The sequence below is a fragment of the Oncorhynchus mykiss genome, chromosome 28 (assembly GCF_057628025.1).
Source record: "Oncorhynchus mykiss isolate SJ-2025 chromosome 28, ASM5762802v1, whole genome shotgun sequence".
NCBI lineage: Eukaryota > Metazoa > Chordata > Actinopteri > Salmoniformes > Salmonidae > Oncorhynchus > Oncorhynchus mykiss.
This window is the reverse complement of record NC_143049.1, coordinates 21,517,707-21,532,863: the sequence shown is the minus strand read 5'-3', so window position 1 is coordinate 21,532,863 and position 15,157 is coordinate 21,517,707. Positions and strand designations below refer to the sequence as shown.

Genomic DNA, 15,157 nt, shown 5'->3' with positions numbered 1-15,157 from the left:
ACAGACGTCATAATGGGACCGATACAATGTTGCGTCGTCTAACTATCTCTGTTTTGTTTTTCTTCTTCGTACTGAACGCCCTGCTATCAATATCATCTTCCGTGTTTTTGAAGTCCATCAACTCTAATGATCTGCTCCGGAAATCAATTCCATCTTCAAATGACATCACACACAATCCCTGGAGACCTTTGAAACGGCTGACACGCTCTACTACTTAAACCACGACCGGGACAAAAATGGTTGACATTTTATTGATTTAGGTCTTTTTGCATTTATTCAGAGCACAGTAATCACACACATGGTCATGTCACTCACATCAATCTCATTGTAAAAAAAAACAACACAAGAAATATACGTCACATTAGTAACTTGTTAGACTCTTGTGACAGCCTTAATATTAATACGATTAAACAGAAACATGAACATAGTCCAAAAGATACGCTGCTTAATATCTATTAATGTACCTTAATGTAACAGCTCAAATAAAAATAGACCTTTAATAGTACTGGTCAATCTGCTGATTGAATTCAACAAGCTATGGCTAAAGTTATAATAAATTTGTGGTAAATTGTACATTTTGTGCTGTTCAATGTGCTGATTCTTTTTCATGTTTGCAACAGATTCAGTACATTTTATTAATGTGATCATTCTCTGTAAAAAGCCTGCGTTACATTAGTAGGTTTATACTTCAATATGAAGTTGAACTCAAAGGTGAATCTTTAGCTTGCTTAACAAATAAGTAAGCAGTAAACATGTCCGACAATATCTCTCTCTGCGGAATAACCGATTGTTTTGCTGGTGGATTGAAGAAACCAGCACATTAGCAGACATTTTACACCCCAAATTGCACTCTGTTCCCTATACAGTCAACTACTTTTGACCATTGTGCCCAACAGTTGTGCACTATTAAGGGAATGGGGTGCCATTTGGGACTCAGACATTGACTTCCTACTGCTGCTGTTGGTACTGTCCCTCAGTGGCGGTATAAAAGTCATCCAAGACACTCTGGATGTAGTCAAATGTGGGCCTGTCGTCTGGCTTGCTCTTCCAGCAGGTGGTCATGATGTCATAGAGCTCGTTGGGACAGTTCTCAGGGCGGGGCATTCTATAACCTTTCTGCACTGATGTCATCACTTCACCATTGCTCATCCCTGAAAAAGGAAAACAGGAACAGTGAGAAGAAGCAGTAACTCTGACTAGCAGGTCGACCTAAATTGAAAGAAGCAAACATGACCGATTCTTATGTGGGGAATATGGTTGAGCAATAGTCAGAGTTTTGGTATTTGTTAAGGCATCACAATAAATGCCATCAAAGACCGAGGTCTTTTTCTGGAGAAAAAATCTCTGCTCTCTTGCAACATCTTTCATTAACCAGAAGATGGCGATAAATATCTGTGCTCACCTATTATTGAGTGCATTCAAGCTCCAAATTTTGCAGCATGTGGGGAAATCAGTCTTGAGTAGCTAGTCTTAAATATGAACGTGTTTGTGTCTAAGGTTGCATGTAATTACCTGGATAAGGTATTTTTCCATAGGTAATGATTTCATACAGGAGGACTCCGAAGGACCACATGTCTGATTTGATCGTGAAGGAGCCAAAGTTGATGGCCTCTGGTGCTGTCCACTTGATGGGAAACTTAGCTCCTGTAATGGACAAACAGATGGCGAAAGAGTTTCTGACACTGATACAGGAGGAAAAACAAAGTAACGTTACATGCTTAGATTGCTGACAGAAACATTCTTGTACAAACCAGGCCTGTACTAACTATGCAATATGCGCTGATAGCAGTTTTAGTTCTGACATTGCTGATATTGACCTCTGCTTCCTGATTGGCATGATTATTATTTTTTTTCTTTACCACAGCCACAAAGTCAACACTGGCTATCATAAAAACATTTTGGCCAGTGTAATACTGTACTGACTAATTCTAGCATGCACAGACTGGAAGCTTACCCTCTCTGGCTGTATACTGGTCATCCTCAATGACTCTAGCCAGACCAAAGTCAGCTATTTTACAAAGCAAACTCTCAGACACCAGGACGTTGGCTGTTCTCAGGTCACGGTGGATGTAGTTCTTCTTCTCAATGTACGCCATGCCCTCTGCAATCTGAAAAAGGATGACATTTCCCCCCAGGGATTAATTAATGAAGTACCTAAAATGGAACTCAATTGAGCACTCTAGCCATCTCGGTAGAGCTTTCAGACTCTCTGACTTGTGTTGTTGTTGTTCCCATTAAACAATACTGACAAATGGTTATTAATTAGACTCCTCCTCTTCTGATAAAAATTCAGTATGGTAATTTGCAATGCTGTATAACATAGTTAATGTATGTGTTTTACGTCTGGTTAGAATTGAATTAGCTACAAACCATTTGACTTGGTTAGTACTCAACAAGTTTAAGTGAGCTGAGCTGAGTGGTTGTCCAATTGCGGAAAGGGACGACTGTTTAATTTAATAACTGGCATCCTCTTTCACTTTGTCTAAGAGGATATGCAACTGGGGTTTGATGCAGTTTTCCCCAGAACTGACCATATGTCTGTCAATGATCTAATTTAAAGTTTATTCTGAATTGACCACAACCGGTGTACTGACATGGCATGAGGAATTTTGGTTTATTTTTCATATTCTTTTTAGGTAGTTTACTTCTTTGGGGAGGCACGTTATCAATGATACATGTTAATCATCCTTTTGTGTATTGACTTTGATTGAAGCACATTTCTTCTTCTTCCATGAGAGACATACTCTGATCGGTGTGTGTGAGTGTGGATGTTCTTAGTTTGTTGCAACTCATTTGTTAAGTGAAACAAAAACCATGGTGTTCTGTTCCTCTTTCTGGTTGACCAATGGAAATAGTGACATCAGCATCTATTTCTTAAACGGAAACAGTCTATAAAGAGCAATGCGCTTAATCACTGAGACCGAGAGATGTAAGAAGAACATGCATTACCTGTGCAGAAAAATCGATTAGCTTAGGTAGCTGTACTTTGCAGCCCGTCTCACTTTTTAAGAAATCTAAGAGGCTACCTACAAAAGGTAAAGAAACAAAATTGAGGGATAGAAACCAAACCAATGAAAATATAGGTGATTTACAGAACACTTATGTAACTTATGTAGCATCAAATGGTATGTATTGATGAAAACAGTCCATGCTGGCCACATAACAGTGTTTGAAACCAAGAGGTCTGTCTTGTAGGAATTGGACTCAGTGTGTGTGTGTTACCATTGGACATGTACTCTGTGATGATGTAGATGGGCTCGATCTTGGTGACGACGGCGTAGAGGCGCACCAGTCTGTCGTGTTGCAGGGTCTTCATGAGGTTAGCCTCCTCCATGAACGCCTCCGCTGACATGGTGCCTGGCTTCAGCGTCTTCACTGCCACCTTGGTCGTGTTGTTGTAGAACGCTGCAGGAGGGATTTGCTCAGTATGAAGTGTAGCTAGATAGAAATTGTACCACCACTGTTTTCTGACCTCTAGGGTCACCTGCTGTATCTTTTTGTCTTTTTTATTTGAATGACATTTTGATTGGAAGATTTGACATAAACTGGTGACATTGAATGCATACTGTCTCACGTGATTTAGCAACAAGGGAACCAATGCCAGTACTAAGCAGTGTTATTGGACTCAAGTCCAGATTTTTATGACTCGTAACTCGACTTGCTACCTACTAGCTACAACAGCAAATGCTAGAGAGCTGTATTATATATTTTAGCCTTACAAATGTGCAACAGTATAATGAAATTTAGCTGTATAAAATGGTTGGACAGCAACGTATGGGACTACCAAGGAACTTGTGACTCAACTCATGACTTGAGTATAAAGGACTCTGACTCGAAGACTAGGGACTTGGGACGCGACTCGAGTAGTGCACATAGTAAATGCTCAAAAATTATAATTGAGGACTTAAGCTGTAACAGTTCACAAAACAGTTTTTTTGACAGAGCTAAAAGTAGACAGCGGGGACTCATTTATCAATATAAAAACGTGGGTATTTATACACACACTTTCCCATGAAGTTCAAATTGTTTCTCCGTGCTCAACTTCTGTTCTTATTGTTCGTTTGGGGGGATAAATAAAAACATTAAAACGTAGGCCTAATGATAAAAAAAAATATCATTTTTCTTACTTTTTAACTCTGCATTGTTGGGAATGGGCTCGTAAGTAAGCATTTCACTGTAAAGTCTACACCTGTTGTATTCAGCATTTCACTGTAAAGTCTACACCTGTTGTATTCAGCATTTCACTGTAAAGTCTACACCTGTTGTATTCAGCATTTCACTGTAAAGTCTACACCTGTTGTATTCAGCATTTCACTGTAAAGTCTACACCTGTTGTATTCAGCATTTCACTGTAAAGTCTACACCTGTTGTATTCAGCATTTCACTGTAAAGTCTACACCTGTTGTATTCAGCATTTCACTGTAAAGTCTACACCTGTTGTATTCAGCATTTCACTGTAAAGTCTACACCTGTTGTATTCAGCATTTCACTGTAAAGTCTACACCTGTTGTATTCAGCATTTCACTGTAAAGTCTACACCTGTTGTATTCAGCATTTCACTGTAAAGTCTACACCTGTTGTATTCAGCATTTCACTGTAAAGTCTACACCTGTTGTATTCAGCATTTCACTGTAAAGTCTACACCTGTTGTAGTCAGCATTTCACTGTAAAGTCTACACCTGTTGTATTCAGCATTTCACTGTAAAGTCTACACCTGTTGTATTCAGCATTTCACTGTAAAGTCTACACCTGTTGTATTCAGCATTTCACTGTAAAGTCTACACCTGTTGTATTCAGCATTTCACTGTAAAGTCTACACCTGTTGTAGTCAGCATTTCACTGTAAAGTCTACACCTGTTGTATTCGGCACATGACCAATACATTTTTATTCAATTTTGCTGATTCTACTGAAGAGTTGTTTAAGTTTACATCCCAAATGGCACCATATTCCCTATATAGTGTACTACTGCTGACCAGTGACCATAGAGCTAAAAGAGGCTCTGGTCAAAAGTAGTGCACTGTGTAGGGAATAGGGTGCCATTTGGGATGCATCCTAATAAAGTTAGTATATTACTGACTAACCAGTGGAGTTCAGTCCAAGTTTGAGCATTTTGAACCCTCCATCCAGAATAGCATTTCTTTATCACATAATTCTCCTTCAACTCTGTGTTTCCACCGTGCTAGCTGAACAAGCCCTGAACACCCCCTTCTAAGCCTCTTTTAATTCCACCTTGTTTTTTTTATAGAGAAGAGGAGACTAAACTCTCCAGAGACATAATAAATGCAAGGAGGTGAATGAGAGGAAACAGGACTTTCGACGGCTCCATCTGGCTGGCTGGCTGGCTGGCTGGCTCACTGTGCCATAGGAAAAACCCTTAATGCCAAAGAGGTCAAAGAAAACGAAGCAAACATCTTCGCGCAGTACAGGAGGCCCTACAGTCCATTTGAAATGCCAACAATTTCCTGCAATTCATCAAGGCCGAGGTGCGGGAAGGTAACACATGAATAATAACGAAATCCAATGCAAATTCGAAGTCAGACACACTCATTTCCTCTACAGATGCCTCTGATAACAGCGCCAACAGTTCCTAGTACCAGTCCCATCCCTCCTCTCTCTAAGGCTGCTAACAATCTCATAGAGACAGAAAGATCAACATTTGACTATAGCTGTCTGTCTCAGCTGCCCTACCCCTGATACTATCACTTTAATGTGGTTTAATTCTATTAAAAAAAGCAATGGAGTGGGCCTCCCGAGTGGCGCAGCGGTCTAAGGTACTGCATCACAGTGCCATAGGCATCACTACAGATCTGGGTTTGATCCTGGGCTGAATCACAAACGGCCGTGACCGGGAGTCCCATAGGGCGGCGCACAATTGGCCCAGCATCATCTGGGTTAGGGGAGGGTTTGACCTGGGAGGGCTTTACTTGGCTCATCGTGCTGTAACGACTCCTTGTGGTGGGCCGGGCACCTGCAGGCTGACCTCGGTCGTAAGGGGAATAGCGTTTCCTCCTACACATTGGTGCGGCTGGCTTCTGGGTTACAAAATGCAGTTTGGCGGGTCATGTTTCGGAGGACGCATGACTTGACTTTCACCTCCCATGCCCGTTGGGGAGTTGCAGCGATGAGACAAGATCGAAATTGGGGAGAAAATAAATGTGCAAGCCAGTCCTTACACGCGGATCTCGACAAACCATTTCTGAATGGACCTCGCTTTGTGCACGGGGGCATTTGTCATGCTGAAACAGGAAAGGGCCTTCCCCCAAACTTTTGCCACAAAGTTGGAAGCACAGAATCGTCTAAAATGTCATTGTATGCTGTAGCATTAAGATTTCCCTTCACTGGAACTAAGGGGCCTAGCCCGAACCATGAAAAACAGCCCCAGACCATTATTCCTTCTTCACCAAACTTTACAGTTGGCACTATGCATTGGGGTAGGTAGCATTCTCCTGGCATCCGCCAAACCCAGATTTGTCTGTTGGACTGCCAGATGGTGGTGCGTTATTCATCACTCCAGAGAACAAGTTTACACTTTTCCAGAGTCCAATGGAGTTGTGCTTTACACCACTCCAGCCGACGATTGGCATTGGGCACGGTGATCTTAGGCTTGTGTGCGGCTGCTCAGCCATGGAAACCCATTTCATGAAGCTCCCTTACAAACAGTTATTGTGCTGACGTTGCTTCCCCAGGCAGTTTAGAACTCGGTCGTGAGTGTTGCAACCAAGAACAGATTATTTTTATGCTCACTTCAGCACTCTGCAATTCCGTTCTGTGAGCTTGTGTGGTTTCCCACTTCTTGGCCGAGCTGTTGTTGCTCCTAGACGTTTCCACTACACAATAACAACACTTAGAGTTGACCGGGGCAGCTCTAGCAGGGCAGAAATTTGACAAACTGACTTGTTGGAGAAGTGGCATCCTATGATCAGTGCCATGTTGAAAGTCACTGAGCTCTTCAGTAAGGCACTTCTACTGACAATGTTTGTCTATGGAGATTGCATGGCTGTGTGCTCGATTTTATACACCTGTCAGCAACGGGTGTGGTTTAAATAGCCGAATCCACTAATTTAAAGGTGTGTTCGCATACTTTTGTGTATATAGTGTATCTTTCATTGACTCACCCATCCACACTTCTCCAAACTGTCCTGCTCCCAGCTTCTTCACCATCTTGATGGACTCCTTGGAGATTTCCCAGGCATCTTTGTCCCATGGCTTCTGAGCTTCGGGTTTATCACACGGCTTCTCCAGCTTTCGACAGAGACCATCTGATTGTTCTGACAATCACACCACAAACTGATGTTGAGACATAGCAGCATGGCCTTACTATATTATTCACACATTATATTATTTTAGTAAATAGAGAAGTTGAAGGAAGCCAAGAGAAAATGAAATGTCTTAGTTTTGTGCAACATTACAGGTGGGCTCAAATACAGTGGTACTCACTGTAATAATGTTTTATCATGCTACCAATGTCAGGGAATGTGATTTTAGGAGAGATGTAGAAGCCGCCATTATCCAGCGTGCGGATCTTATAATGTTTTACAGCGTTTATTCCCTGGGCATCCACATCTCTGATAGACATGGAATAACTTCCTGATGAAGAGAAACACAATCACTATCACACTCATACATTCAGACGTCCAAATGCAATACAGTGAATAATATGTCAAATAATAATATATTCCATTTAGCAGCTGCTTTTATCCAAAACGACTTAGTCAAGTGTGCATAAATTATTTTCATTAGAGAGACATAGGTTATCCAGTGGGTCCTTACCTTTTGATGTCTCACTCTCACGAATGAGGTAAGAGCCTGCTTTGTTAGCAGGGGCCAAAAGTTGTCTTTCTGCGTCCTTCCTTGTAATATCCTTGAAAAACCATCTACGCGGAAGACAATATTATAGTGACACAATTTATATATCCAATCTTCCCCTGAAATGAATGAAATAACAGCTATGTGCTTCTATTAACGGTGAATAGAAAGCCTTGTTGGCTCTAAGAGAAATGTGCAAAAGTCAATATGATAACGACACTCACTCCTCTGTCTCCATGGTGTTGGCCTCTGCAACATAATTGGAGGGTATGAACCCTTCTTTCTTAGTGGTCAGAGACCTAGCCTTCCACCATTCACCATGCCTGAAAACCGTTATGATTCATGATGTCAATGAAGGAAGGGACACAACAATCTACTCTTAGGGGAAAAAAAGGGTTCCAAAAGGGTTATTCGGATGCCCCCATAGGAGAACTCTATTTGGTTCCGATGAGAACCCTTTTGGGTTCCATGTAGAACTCTCTGTGGAAAGAGTGCTACATGGACCCCCAAAGGGTTCTACCTGGAACCAAAAAGGGTCCTGTTATGGGGACATCCGAAGGTTCTAGATAGTGTACTATTCAATGATGACACTGTAAATCATCTTTGTATAAAATGCTTGCGCAAACAATATTCCTCTTAGTCCAACATTGTGTTGGTTTTTATGTATAAAATCCAACACACTCAAATGTAATATATGGAGAACAGGCACTTACTCTTCAAGAACCTTAAGCCTTTCGCCCTTCTTGAATCCCAAATCGTCTGCATGTATTGCATCATATGGGTATATTGCAATAGCTATTTTACCAGACTCGCTTTGCTCTGTGTTAGAAAAGAGAGACAGTGGGAACACACTTCTCTTGCAATCAAATGTTATTGGAATATTGCAATGCACTACAAAAGAAATGGAACCATCATACAATATTTGCTCTGCATCATTACTGTAACAATGTGCGATAAAGAAATGCAACAAGCATACCTTCCATTTTCATGAATACCTGACCAGGCAGGAGACCTCCAGGAGGTGAGTTACGCTGTATCAAGATATCATTTCATATCAGAACTTCTGGACAGTAGTTTGACAAAATGTTATGGCGTTATTGTGCTAATCTATGAAAAATAGTTTGCATCTAAGGTGAAGAGATGGTGAAAGAGAGAAATGTGTGCTATTTCACCCATTTAAATTATAATAATAATAATAATCGGGTACACTTTTCAATATTTGAAGATTCATCAACAACACACTTGAACCAATTTTGTCAGTTTCCAGGTCAGGGATTTTTGGTAGTGATTACAAAAATACTGTTTCCCCTGAAACTACTACTTACTGTAGCACTTGCTTCAATGGAGGTGCGATCTTTCAGATTTACAGTTTGATCGGGATGTACTGGCTGTCGGTTCTTGCCATCAAGCACACCTCCATTCAGACCGGCATTCAGCTTGGATTTTTTACAACCCATGTTGCCTATTGGGATAGACACAGAAGCTAACTTTAATGTATTGACCTCATCTTTCTCATTGGTTCACACCACAGACACACAGCATTCGGAACAAGGCTTAACTATTCATGGTCTCTATATTCCTGCAAAAGGCCCATAAGGAAAGAGGGATGGGAAACATAACGAAGATGAATATCAAGACTCATACATCAAACAGAAGATTAACACTGTGTGTGTGTGTGTGTGTGTGTGTGTGTGTGTGTGTGTGTGTGTGTGTGTGTGTGTGTGTGTGTGTGTGTGTGTGTGTGAGAAGTGTTCATGACCGACTGTACACAAATGACCACTGCTCATAAACACAGATGACTTGTTATTAAGTAAAGTAGAACTGCAGTAGTTTGGGACTAAGTTACTATGACAGTGGACAGCAGAGTTTCTGACAGTGCACTGATCAGGAGTCAACTGTGCCAATACACTGTAAAATATCTAACTATTTATTTGCTGTAGTATTGATAGCACACAACCTAGCACAGATCAAAGCCTCACTCACTCATTTAACGTTTATTCATTCACAAACATTAACAGGCATTATCAAGTGTTTACTTGTTTGTTTTTTTAAATGTCCTTCTGCATTGTTAGGCTTGGAGATGACAAATGATTCGATTTTCAGACAGTGCACATACAGAATCTGAGCAACAAGCCTGTATAAACTAAGTATGGATCTTTGATTTAGGCTCTTTGTCTGAACAACTGGGCTCAGTTAGACGTGGTCTCTCGGGAGTTAACCTCTGTACTACACCACTTGATGCAGCTGTGTCTGCAAATTAATTTACACCGCAATATAGAAGCAAGTGGGTTTTGAGCAGCAGTGGTCGTGTACAGAATCTCACTCACTCACTCACACAGTGGAGTTTGGAGCACTATACTGTAAAGGTCACAATCTTAGATATGTTACATTGTCTGCTGTGCAGATTAATACCACAGACATAAGATACAGGTAGCAGTTGTCTATCTAACAGCAGAAAACAGGGTTGTACAGCCAGCTCACTGAGGCCAGGGGTAACTCATGATTTTCTGTCACAACACGTTCACACATTCCAATGACAATGCTCCGTGTCCAGGGGAATTCTCCAACGATTTCAGTTATAAATAGTCACATCATGAGCTACAAAGTAATATAATTAACACAGTAGGCCTATTGCTTGATCTTAAACTATTGTGTTACTAACACCGAGGGAGAGAGAAATATGTATTTATATGGATATGGATCTAGGCCAGTAAAAATTAGACTGATGTAAGGTATTCTTCTTCCTTGACGAAACTGAACACATTTGATGTTTCCTCAAACTTTGGACCCCTAAAACAATGCTTATCAGTTTTGCTTTCTGGGCAAATAACAGCTGAAAGGCACAACATTCATTCGACCTAGTCTTGTCTTTCATGTACCCCAAATGGAAACTAAATCAGAAACTAGATGTACCTTTCAAATTAGAAATGTCCTTGTTTTGCATTGTTCTCCAATAATGAACATCTGATTTGCGAACTATGGCATTTGGTTGTACTAATGTACTGTTGTTGAATGATGAGGACAATGCATTAGACCATTGAGCAAATATATATCTATGACTAAAAAAAATAATTCAACACCTCCTAGTGCTCTGAATCAAATGCTGAAAAACAAACCCGACCACTGTTAGGTGCCACACTGCTGTGGCTGTATTTCTAGATGATGGACAGGATACAGGTTAAGGCTCCAGACAGATTAAAATAACTATACAGAGGCTACGTGCTACTGTGGCTTCTGCACACTTCCTCATTTGACAAGCAACTGCCTTTTGCAAGGAAAAACCCTCTCTGCGTAATGTATTTCTCAACCAAGTCTGGGGTTTTGGTTTCATGTCAACTATTATTCTATTTTCTTTAGGAATTAATTTAGTTAAACATGCAAAAAGTTGAATTACATTGAATAATGTTGAATAAATGCATGTATTGATGGAATCCACAGTTGGCGGAAACAGCGCCACTGGCCGCCCCACCACTGCTGTTGCTTTTGCTGCCGAGCTGAGGAGCATTACACAGCAGGTAAAACAAACGCAGCACCTACTGTGCTCGTCTATCGCGCGAGCAATGATGTCCGAGGGGAAAAAACAGTGTTTGTTGTTTGCAGTAACTTCTTTTGTTGTTTTAATATTGCAAACGGACATGGCTGTTTCACCATTAAGGATTCCAGCTGTAAACCATGCCTCACACACTTGGATAGGCCTAGATTAGTGGAGGGCACAGTGCGTGTGGGCATGTGCACGGCAGGTGTGTCAATCACACCCATAGAATTCGCATCCTTGTACCTGTTCCAATATGGTGTTTATGAGAGCACAGGCAGCACCACTGAGGCCATCTCCATTTTGAAGTAGTCCATTTTATTCTTCTACTACTTCTGAGTTGGCAAACAAACTGAAAGGTTGTATACTGTCACCTGGAGTGGGTTGTTTGAACAGGTATAAAGCCAAGTGTGGAGATTTACTGGCAATTGCAGTTATGAAATGTTTGCTCATGAGTATAATTAATTTGCTGATCCCTCCTGGTGACCTGGATGGAATTATGTGACCCTTCCGTAACCCATATCTATCTCGATAACCATGTTTACATGTGCACACTAGTGGAAAAAAGTACCCAATTGTCATAGTTGAGTAAAAGTAAAGATGCCTTAATAGAAAATGATACAAGTAAAGGTGAAATTCACCCAGTAAAATACTACTTGATTAAAAGTCTAAAATAATTTGTTTTTTATAAATACTTAAGTATCAAAAGTAAATGTAATTGCTAAAATATACTAAAAGTTTAGTAAAAGTGTAAATCATTTCAAATTCCTTAAATTAAGAGAACCTGATGCCACCATTCTAGTTTTTTTTTCATTTACAGAGAGCCAGGGGCATGCTCCAACACTCGGACATCATTTACAGAGAGCCAGGGGCATGCTCCAACACTCAGACATCATTTACAGAGAGCCAGGGGCATGCTCCAACACCCGGACATCATTTACAGAGAGCCAGAGGCATGCTCCAACACTCAGACATAATTTACAGAAAGCCAGGGGCATGCTCCAACACTCGGACATCATTTACAGAAAGCCAGGGGCATGCTCCAACACCCGGACATCATTTACAGAGAGCCAGGGGCATGCTCCAACACCCGGACATCATTTACAGAGAGCCAGGGGCATGCTCCAACACTCAGACATAATTTACAGAAAGCCAGGGGCATGCTCCAACACTCAGACATTATTTACAGAAAGCCAGGGGCATGCTCCAACACTTAGACATCATTTACAGAAAGCCAGGGGCAGACTCCAACACTCAGACATCATTTACAGAAAGCCAGGGGCAGACTCCAACACTCAGACATCATTTACAGAAAGCCAGGGGCAGGCTCCAACACTCAGACATAATTTACAGAAAGCCAGGGGCATGCTCCAACACTCAGACATAATTTACAGAAAGCCAGGGGCATGCTCCAACACTCAGACATTATTTACAGAAAGCCAGGGGCATGCTCCAACACTCAGACATCATTTACAGAAAGCCAGGGGCAGGCTCCAACACTCAGACATCATTTACAGAGAGCCAGGGGCAGGCTCCAACACTCAGACATCATTTACAGAAAGCCAGGGGCAGACTCCAACACTCAGACATAATTTACAGAAAGCCAAGGGCAGACTCCAACACTCAGACATCATTTACAGAAAGCCAGGGGCAGACTCCAACACTCAGACATCATTTACAGAAAGCCAAGGGCAGACTCCAACACTCAGACATCATTTACAGAAAGCCAGGGGCAGACTCCAACACTCAGACATCATTTACAGAAAGCCAAGGGCATGCGCCAACACTCAGACATTATTTACAAATGAAGAATGTGTGTTTAGTGAGTCTGCCAAATCAGAGGCAGTTGGGATGACTAGGGATGTTCTCTTGATAAGTGTGTGAATTAGACTATTTTCCTGTCCTGCTAAGCATTCAAAATGTAATGAGTATTTTTGGGTGTCAGGGAAAATGTATAAAGTGAATTAGGAATGTAGTGAAGTAAAAGTAGTCATAAACAATTACCCCAAAAAGCTTGTATCCCGGTTATGAGAAACCTGGATAAAATGCCTGGGATATTCTGATCTTAGACATCTTACGCAGGCTCAGTTACACATATCATGGGTGTTATGTGATGTTTCATCTGATTGTCAAACAAATTACTTCAAAAAGTAGGCTACCTGCACAGTTTGATCCACCATAATTCCATTACAATGAATTTTGCTGATACTCCTTACTGGACCATATAGCCTACAATTAAACACGTTTCTGATAAGACTTCAGTTTGTCTTGGGTGCATATTTTATGTGTTTGAAATACTGTCTGCTTGCACAGCATTGTCAAAGATAACACATTACAAGTGCATTCAGCATTTTCTCAAGAGATGATGAAAGAAATCATTCTCCACTCCTGTTCCTGAGACATTAACATTTATTATATACATTTACTGCAAGAAATGCATAATTCTGCAGGAGTTAATATGCAGGAGTTAGGCTTAGTCAGTGTTCATATTTTAGTTACTATGCCATTTAACCCATATGAACTTAAATTATGAATATTCTGTTTATTCATGGTACAGGGATACTCATGAGCGGGATATCAAAGTTGCATGTAAACCGTTTATCCCGAATAAGACGTTAAGCGGGATATGAACTACTATTCAGAATGCTGTGCGCATGTAAACGTGGTCACAGACCACACCATCGGGAAATCTGAGCCGGCTGGAGGAGGTGATGGGAACATGCTTTTAAACCCCCACATTTTCGGGAATAATGTGTCACTTCCTAAAACATGCAACATTTAAAACATAGGCAACGCCCTGGTTTGTACAGACAGACCAATTTCTTTAGACAGATGTTTAAGAACAATTTTAACTTGTGCATTCGGCTCAGTGGACCGTATTTACATTTTTTTATAGCGAAATGTGGACAACGTTCCCAAACAAATTGACTAGCGTAATGTTTATAGAAATAAAATTAAGACTTGTTTGATAAAAAAAACTATAGACAAAGAAAATAAATAATATAGGTTAATAGAACACATAATAATATATAATAATATAGGCTAGATTTACCTGTCAAATTTCACTAGTTGGAGAAGCGGCTGAGCGGCTAATTAAAATAAAGACAAATGTTAGTAATCCTCAACTTGCTCGTTATTAGAGCTGCCAATGGACTGTGAAATTCAACAGAATGAGGAACTTCATATGTTAAATGGTTGGGTTTTTTTTACTGTAACTTCCTGGTACAATGTTCCGTTTTGTCCAATGTATTTGCATAATTGCTTACCAACTGAACACATTTGAAAGTCGAGGTCATTTGAGGTCAGTCATATTTATTACATTATCTTTATGTACAATGCATTTTTTTGTTTTATAAAATCACAGGTACTACAATGTATGAAATGGACTGAGGGGACATTGTGGAACTGAACAGTCAAAACAACCTATTGATTTTCCCAGAACAGTGGTTCCCAAACTTTTTATAGTCTGTACCCCTTAAAACAGTCAACCTCCAGCTGCGTCCCCCCTCTAGCACCAGGGTCAGCGCACTCTCAATGTTGTTTTTTGCCATCATTGTAAGCCTGCCACACAAATACTATACGATACATTTACTAAACATAAGAATGAGTGAGTTTGTCACAACCCGTCTTGTGGAAAGTGACAGCTCTTATAGGATCAGGGCAAAAATAATATTATAATAATCAATAATTTTGCTCTTTATATAGTCAACTTAAATATACACCTTATTTGTTCATCAAAAATAGTGAATGAGAAGGGTGTGCTTGTGTAAGTAACCGTTGTGAAATGGCTAGCTATGTAGCGGGGTGCCCGCTAATAG

The 15,157-nt window shown here is 40.6% G+C and overlaps 1 protein-coding gene across 1 annotated transcript; it reads right to left on the bottom strand.

The window, feature by feature from the left end:
• Positions 1-235: 235 nt before the first annotated feature.
• On the bottom strand, positions 236-14,552 carry LOC110508715 (tyrosine-protein kinase Lyn). Its single transcript, XM_021589459.3, has 13 exons — positions 14,392-14,552; positions 9,133-9,269; positions 8,784-8,838; positions 8,521-8,626; positions 8,032-8,130; positions 7,772-7,875; positions 7,439-7,588; positions 7,117-7,269; positions 3,223-3,405; positions 2,950-3,026; positions 1,955-2,108; positions 1,513-1,644; positions 236-1,151 (listed from the first exon to the last, which is right to left on the bottom strand). The coding sequence occupies exons 2-13, from the start codon at positions 9,262-9,264 to the stop codon at positions 949-951; spliced, it is 1,548 nt and encodes a 515-aa protein (XP_021445134.2). The 5' UTR covers positions 9,265-9,269; positions 14,392-14,552; the 3' UTR covers positions 236-948.
• Between the last annotated feature and the right edge of the window lie 605 nt (positions 14,553-15,157).